The 8,946-nt window shown below is 36.6% G+C and overlaps 1 protein-coding gene across 5 annotated transcripts in view; it reads right to left on the bottom strand.

Moving 5' to 3' along the window:
• The window catches only part of mop (tyrosine-protein phosphatase non-receptor type protein myopic), a 54,551-nt gene that overhangs the window by 20,478 nt on the left and 25,127 nt on the right, over positions 1–8,946 (bottom strand). For 4 of the 5 annotated variants that reach the window (XM_053782344.2, XM_053782343.2, XM_053782346.2 and 1 more), the window contains one exon: positions 5,284–5,364. The exons of the other annotated variant lie outside the window; for it this stretch is intronic. In XM_053782344.2, the coding sequence (XP_053638319.2) occupies positions 5,284–5,364 (81 nt within the window). The remainder of the gene's footprint in view (positions 1–5,283; positions 5,365–8,946) is intronic. 5 annotated transcript variants of the gene reach the window in all.

Raw genomic sequence — 8,946 nt, 5'->3', positions numbered from 1 at the left:
ACCGTATACTTTTCCTGGTATACTCAGTAAACTTATTCCTCTATAATTTTTACAATCTCTTTTGTCCCCTTTCCCTTTATATAAAGGGACTATACATAGTCTCCGCCAATCCCTAGGTACCTTCCCCTCTTTCATACATTTATTAAACAAAAGTACCAACCACTCCAACACTATATCCCCCCTTGCTTTTAACATTTCTGTCATGATCCCATCAGTTCCAGCTGCTTCTACGTAATGCCTCACGTACCTCCACCACACTTACATTTTGCTCTTCTTCACTCCTAAAAGATGGTATACCTCCCTGGCCAGTGCATGAAATTACCGCCTCCCTTTCTTCCTCAACATTTAAAAGTTCCTCAAAATATTCTCGCCATCTACCTAATACCTCCCTCTCCCCATCTACTAACTCCCCTACTCTGTTTTTAACGGACAAATCCATACTTTCCCTAGGCTTTCTTAACTTGTTTAACTCACTCCAAATTTTTTTCTTATTTTCATTAAAATTTCTTGACAGTGCCTCTCCCACTCTTTCATCTGCTCTCCTTTTGCACTCTCTCACCACTCTCTTCACCTTTCTTTTACTCTCCATATACTCTGCTCTTCTTATAACACTTCTGCTTTGTAAAAACCTCTCGTAAGCTACCTTTTCCTCTTTTATCACACCCTTTACTTCATCATTCCACCAATCACTCCTCTTTCCTCCTGCCCCCACCCTCCTATAACCACAAACTTCTGCCCCACATTCTAATACTGCATTTTTAAAACTATTCCAACCCTCTTCAACCCCCCCACTACTCATCTTTGCACTAGCCCACCTTTCTGCCAATAGTCGCTTATATCTCGCCCGAACTTTCTCCTCCCTTAGTTTATACACTTTCACCTCCCTCTTACTTGTTGTTGCCACCTTCCTCTTTTCCCATCTACTTCTTACTCTAACTGTAGCTACAACTAAATAATGATCCGATATATCAGTTGCCCCTCTATAAACATGTACATCCTGGAGCCTACCCATCAACCTTTTATCCACCAATACATAATCTAACAAACTACTTTCATTACGTGCTACATCATACCTTGTATATTTATTTATCCTCTTTTTCATAAAATATGTATTACTTATTACCAAATTTCTTTCTACACATAGCTCAATTAAAGGTTCCCCATTTACATTTACCCCTGGCACCCCAAATTTACCTACTACTCCCTCCATAACATTTTTACCCACTTTAGCATTGAAATCCCCAACCACCATTACTCTCACACTTGATTCAAAACTCCCCACGCATTCACTCAACATTTCCCAGAATCTCTCTCTCTCCTCTACACTTCTCTCTTCTCCAGGTGCATACACGCTTACTATAACCCACTTTTCACATCCAATCTTTATTTTACTCCACATAATCCTTGAATTTATGCATTTGTAGTCCCTCTTTTCCTGCCATAGCTTATCCTTCAACATTATTGCTACTCCTTCTTTAGCTCTAACTCTATTTGAAACCCCTGACCTAATCCCATTTATTCCTCTCCATTGAAACTCTCCCACCCCCTTCAGCTTTGTTTCACTTAAAGCCAGGACATCCAGTTTCTTCTCATTCATAACATCCACAATCATCTCTTTCTTATCATTTGCACAACATCCACGCACATTCAGACTTCCCACTTTGACAATTTTCTTCTTATTCTTTTTAGTAATCTTTACAGGAAAAGGGGTTACTAGCCCATTGTTCCCGGCATTTTAGTTGACTTTTACAACACGCATGGCTTACGGAGGAAAGATTCTTATTCCACTTCCCCATGGATATAAAAGGAAAAGTTATAAGACCAAGAACTATTAAGATAAAATCAAAGAAAACTCAGATGAGTGTGTATAAATAAACGTGTACATGTATGTGTAGTGTGACCTAAGTGTAAGTAGAAGTAGCAAGACGTACCTGTAATCTTGCATATTTATGAGACAGACATATATATATCCCCCTTTGTACCCTACAAGAAGCAGCCTTAAGTCCTTGATAAAAATTAGCATTAAATTTTTGTGCACGACTGGCCTGAGGTGGTTCATGAATGTACAGAACTATCCTCCCTGGACTACAGAGGTAGCCTTTACCACTACTACTATATTGTAATAATGCTGGTAGAATTACTGACAATATGTCAGGTAAAAGGACACAAGTACAACTAATATGACATTTTGTGGATTTTTTTAAATTTCCAGCCATGCATTATTCAGAAGATATCACTAAGGACATATCCTAAAAGGGTGCTGAAGTACATGTACTGGTACACAATGATCTAAGATAAATGCGCTTAACATATATTAGCTATGGTACCATATTTCAAATTTTAAAAAAAATAAGGGTTCAGTAGACAAACCGAACAAGTGTGAAAGGTGTGTAGCAGACAAACACTAAGGCAACTTATCCACTGTTAGCCAGTGAAGAATGTGCTGGGCTGGAAATTTCACACCACAAGTTCAAATCTGTTACTTCATGGAATGGAATGAAAGAATTTAACCAAGATTGACACCTGAACTGCCATGTCTGCATGCCTCTGCAAAGACAGTGATTATGTGTGAATGATGGTGTAAGTGTTGAATGATGGTTAAAGTATTTTTCTTTTTTGGATCATCCTGCCTCGGTGGAAGATGGCCGGAGTGTTAAAAAAAAAATCTACATACTTTACTTTTTTACCATTTTTGGCATTCAGTGAAAGAGTAAAATTTAGAAATGCTGAGAAATGATAATGAACTAGATATGCAGTGCTAGTGTACATACAATTTATTTCAAATAAAGGACTTATGCTGCAAAGATGTAAGTATCTCACAAAAGCCAAGACAAAATCAGGCAAATCTGAAATGGGAAACTGTCTATAAAAGATGGGTCTGAAACTGCCAAACACCTCATAAGAATCTGAAGGTGCAATATTTGGAATGCAAGAATGACAAGAGGCATAGCAAACATACACTTGAGACTATAGTACTTAAGATTTAAGATGTGAAGAAGCCAACACTAAACACAAAAGAATGTGAAGACTGAAGATAATATTTCAATTGTAGGAAGTATAAAAAATAAGACGAAGTCAACATTGTAGCAATATGGATGGCCTCTGCAAATACAGCATACAGCTCAGCAGGGAAAATACTGCAATAAATACCCTTGATAAGTATAATTGGGAAAGACTGCAAATATAGCTTACACCTGCAGAGAACTTCAAGCCATCAGTGTTTGCAGCTAGTAAATCCGTGCAATTAAAAATGGTCAAGAGCAAGTCTAGAGCAAAGAAGGAAGCCTCTGGAAAGGTAAAAAAATGTTTTAACATACAGAGCACTGGGACTTTGAGATCCCTCAGCACTCTTGGCTGAGATTAATGGACTGCAATAAGGAGGGAGGTTAAAGTATCAGACATACTAACATCTGGGAATTTTACAAATCAAACACTCAAGGAAACAAAGTAGCAAAGAGAATGAGTACCATGTCAATTCTGTGAAGTAGGGACATCAGACTCCACTTACAGGCTCTTAAACAAGGAAGGACTAAAAGCTCCCCCTGAAAACAAAGGTAAACATTGATAACAGATGGCATTCAGCTTGGTAGCAGTGTAGAGGTTGATTACTTGGTTCCCATAGCTCAGGGCAAAATAAAAAGGGTTTCATCTTGCTTAAGAACAAACTATGAAGAAACAGTCAAAGAGCTCAACTTAATTTCCTTGAAGAAACAAAAGGAAGTGGCCCCATTCAGAGCAAACAAATTGACTATGATATGAACTGTTTGAGGAAAGCAGCTCAATAATGAAAAAGAAAGGCAAAAAGCCTCAAGAGGCAAGAGATGCAACACAAATGGGAATAACTTGTCTGAGTAAAATTACACTGGTATAAGTTATGAAACTGCCAAGAGAAAAAACAAAATGAACTTTTAGCTTTAAACAATAGCTGGACAAGCACTTTGCAAATGCAAAACCATTCAAGAAAATGAAAGGGCAGGCTGGTACTGACTACAGGAATCCTGTCATTATTTCATTGACTACCCAGGGCAACTGGATGATGATAAACCACTCAAGATATAGTATTAGTGGTTGTATAAGCAGTAGCAGCAGTGGCAGTTAAGGCAGCAGCATCAATGGCAGCAATAACAGTAAATCAAATCCTCTTCCACCATCCCTATTAATTATCAATACACATTTTCATTACAACATAATTCAACCCCATTTTTAGTCATTATTACTGTTAAGTGCTAAACCCATATGGGTCATTCAGTGATATATGGCAAAGGGGTGCTGACAGAGGATAGTAGTATGAGAGGCAAGTCCATGATTGACGTAATAAGTTGGCTACAGTTAAGATGCTATGGAAAGTCTACATTAAAGATGGGGTTTGGCAGCAGTGAAAGAGAAGTTAATACAAACATATGCAGGGTAGGTTGTGGGATGGTAACCTTTTGTTCAAGTGTGGGAAAGGGATAAATTGCACCAAACCCATAATTTGCTAAGAGATGCACACCATAAGTACGAACAAAAAGTGGATGACTCAGTCCATCTTGGATAATTACAAACTCTCAATTTGACAAGTCCAAGATGGACTGAAACCAACAGTTTTCACTTAAAACTGTGAGCTTGTTAACAGTTTCAGCCATGGTACTGTGATTAAAGACAGGGTCTAAGAGCCTTAGCTAGAGCTCCATCAATACAAAAGTTGGGAAAGTAAACACTTCCAACCATTGTAAACTTTTTTTTTACAATTTATATGATGAGCAATTACAGTAACTAATCAGAGACTGAGCTGCAATTTGGAGACAGAGGACTTGACTTTGCTAATTCATGTGCTGAATGATCCACGCGTGTAGCACTATGAAATGCAATCTATGATGATACACGAACTAAAAATAGTTCAATTCCAAACCCAATTTTTTTTTTCTTTTTTTAAGTATTCTCTCCATCCTTCGATATCTCACCGATGCTTCTATGAATTCAGTCCTCAATTACTAAATATTCAGTACTGCATTCATTTTCCATTTTCTAATGTTCTTGGCTTCAATACTAAGCACAAAAAAATTTGTAAGTTTTCTCTTAAAATTGTTTTACCTACCCCAGGCATCTTGCAGAGTTGGCACAAATACACTATACATAGATACTACTAAATGAACAAGTAGACAAAGAAATCAAGCAAATCAAGACTCTTCCACAGTCTATCCTTTGTTAGAAGGAAAATGCTGAATGCACTACATACTTCATTTCAATATACACAATGCAGAGTGCACTGAAGTGTCGAGTTCAGCATATGCATATTAATACCTTAGCCAAAACGGTGAGATCAAGGATGCTGGACGAGATCGTGGCCGAGGTGTTTGTGGCAGTGTTTAAGGCAGCAGTATTCTGCAAGGACATACCTCACTTAGTCACAAAAACTTTTATGGCATAAAAGATATTAAGGTGAAGAACATGCTAATCATTTTGAAAGCAGTTTCTAAAGTTAGTTATGAAAGTAAGGCATTATGCATTACAGTAGTACTAAATAAAGAAATCATAAAATGTGAAACCAAGGTTTCAACAAGGCTGATATTTTTCTGTCATAAAATGTGTAATTATCCACCAATCTATTTCCTTTTCCTTCAGCTTAATTTTTTTTTTTAAAGTTTCTGTAAACATTCACCACAACACACAGGTCACTTCCCAACAAAGTAGAGCAACCTAATGCAGGAAACGCATTCACCAGTCTTTAACCAGCTTTCCAGAAACTGAACATCGACCCTACCCAATGATCCATAAATAAGTTGCTAGACATATGCATTTTTTAGCTCTCTATACTCAAAATAAAAGTGTTTGCAGGTGAAGAAAATAAGCTGCAAAAAGTTATTTAAATCATTTACCAATGATCTATGTACAAGAAATAGAAACAGCAAGAGGAATTCCAATCATTTACCAATGAAATATGTACAAGAAAAAGGAAGAGAAACATTGTCATCTGAAATGTTCAGTAAAACAAAAAAATGAATATTTCAGCAATGTAATTAAAAATAATTGACATAATTTAGAAAAACTTGAAATGAGAGAACATTAAACAGCTAAGATCACCCATCCAGATACTGCTAAGACTAAGTCAGCATAAATTACTTTCAATATTGCTCATTTATTATTATTATTAATGGAAAATTTTTTAAGACATTTATTACAGCTATATTTACTGGTGAGTCTTCCTACAAACTTTCAAACAACTCTGTTTATTCTACCTCCTGTTTTAACTTTTCTTCATTTTTCATCAGTGTTCCTCTCTTTCACATTTGAGTTATCACCTGGTAGTGTTTGCCCACAGTAATAAATCTACCAGAGTAACTAAACAAAAATGAAAGACTTGTTAGGAAACCAACTTCATACTGGTAATACAACATTATTATATCCACTAGGAATTGCTAAATCTGTGGCCAAATAACACCTGGGGAATGGGAGGCAATCAGGTTTGAGCCAAGAAAAGGAAGAATAGCTTCAATTCCTCAGATCAAATGACTTGCCCACCTAAAGCAATACAACTCATTTTCTGCAAATGTAGAGTGAAAGCAAAAACTTAAGTTATTTTAAATCATTTATTGGTAATGGGCTCTACTGAAAATAAGGTAAATAATTTTGATTCCCGTCAGTATGTACAACTTTCAAACTATAAAAAAAATATTATTTAGTATCAAGAGATCAAACTTAAAAAATCAGACAGTGATAACTGCACTAATTAAACATTACAAATAGAGTGTTACACATTTTACAGGCATCTTATAATTATAAAATGTCTAATGCTGTACTGTATATCCTTACACAGAACTTAAAAGCCTTATGTGATACATTAAAGTTTCGAAGACAAAAATACACAAGGTATTTCAGCAAACTCTTAAGTAACTATGCTCAAGAAACTGCCACTTTCAGAGATCAACCAAAACAGGTTAAGTCTTGAGGAATGTGCACACTACTTGTTCTGGTATATTTAATATTTTTTGCCACTGAGGCACATTATCTTTGTTACTTAACTTTGCCTTACTTTACATTTATAGTGTGCAGTGTATTGTGAATCCTAATCAATGTACAGTAGTACCCCTAAATTCACAGTCTTCCAAATTGACATTCCTCAATTGACTCACGAAATCGTAATGACACGATTGCAAACAAACCATACCATGGGCGGGACTGAACCCGCGGTTCAATCCCGCCCGTGGTTTGGTTTATTCCTCAATTGTTTAAGATTTCCACTAAACTCTCTGGTGAACTCTTTGTGGTGTAGTTTTTGTTTGGCACAAACTGAAAACCATAAGATTTCATTCAAAATGGATTTTTCTCACTTCTTTGTAGACATTCTTCCTTATGACCATATTAATGAGGTTATGGATTTTCTCTGAAGAAAAAAAAAAAGCTATATCTGAAATAAATTCATTTCAGACAGATTAGTGATTTTCAGATTCTGAATCTGCCACGACCTTGTATAGCCTAACCAGCAAATTTAGAGGTTCAACTATGTGAACATGTATTAATATTCATTAAATAGTTGAAAAACTATAACTAACACTCAGCAAAAATTACTATAAACTTTTGTCGAGATTAATTCATTAGAGCTGACTGATATTATTGCATTTGCAGATGTTAAGAAAATGGCAAAATCTTGGTCTAGAGAGTGTAGGTTTTTAGTTCATTGTATTGTGACTTTAAAATTACTTAAAACACAAAATTAAATATACAAGTAGCTCAGAAAGCAAGACTTTAATAAAAACTACTCCTGAGAGTTGGTGAGACAAATAATACGGTGGGTTTGGGTATGGAGCCATTCCTAATAAGATTGAGACAGGCTCAGATATTGGTAATACAGTATCGACAACTACAAACTGCAGTTGTAGATACTGTGGATACTTTCTGAGTGAAACACGAGAATAGAAGAATTAGGCGAGGAATGTTCATCAGTGAAAATTCAAAGCCAGCCTTACATTTTTATCAACAACATTCATGAATTTGATACAAAGTGGGAGTTGCTACAGTTGCTCTTTCCCAGTGACAGTTCTTGTGGGAGATTCCCAAGAAAATATGCAATGGTTGGTGGATGAATTTGGGAGGGTATGTAAAAGGAAATTAAAAGTGAGAAAAAAAAAAAAGCAATGTAATGAGTAACAAAAAATTTATGCAATGAAATATTGTATATCAGACTGGAGGTAGTATGAAGGAAGAGTTTCACAAATAACAAAAAAGGCACAATACCGTGACTGGAACAATACTGGAACGAGTTTCACAGTAAGTATATTCAGATACTTGGGAGTGAACTTGTAGGCAGATGGGTCTTTGAGAGACTAGGGAAACCGAAAAATAGTCGATGGGAAAAAAAACGGGGATGTGTAGGCATCTGTGGAGACGAACAACTATCTATGGAGTTAAAAAGGGAATAGACTATTGAAGTACTGACACTTATATGGGTGTGAGGCATGAGCTTAAAGTTTTATAGCAAGGAAGAGGTTGGAGGCAGTGGAAATGTCACATATGAGAGTGATGTATAGTATAACTTTAGCAGAGAATTCAGAGCATAGAAGTTAGAAGATTGTGTGGAATTACCAGGGCTAGTGTATAATTCAGAGGCCTGGGGAGGGTTTGTGGTAATTTTGAGCAATTAGGATGGAGCAGAATGGGATGACCAAAAGTGTGCACAAATTACAGGTGGAAGGAAGGAGGAGCTGGAGTCGTTTCAGACAGGTTGGAGGGAGAGGGGGTATAGGTTGTTTTGAATGCTAATGGCTTGAGCATCCAGCAGGCAGTGAACATATTAGATCAGAGTGGAGACAAGTTATTTTAATGGCTAGATATGTTGTTTGGGTGTAAGCAGGGTAACATTTATGAAGGGATTGTGGGAAACCAGTTAGCTGGACGAGTCCTGGAGGTGGGAAGTACAGTACCTGTACTCTGAGGAAGGTGAAGGGATATTGCAGTTGAGGTCATTTG

Source organism: Cherax quadricarinatus, chromosome 38 (assembly GCF_038502225.1).
Source record: "Cherax quadricarinatus isolate ZL_2023a chromosome 38, ASM3850222v1, whole genome shotgun sequence".
Classification (NCBI taxonomy): Eukaryota; Metazoa; Arthropoda; class Malacostraca; order Decapoda; family Parastacidae; genus Cherax; species Cherax quadricarinatus.
The sequence above is the reverse complement of the archived record's forward strand: the minus strand, read 5'-3'. Positions and strand labels throughout refer to the sequence as shown.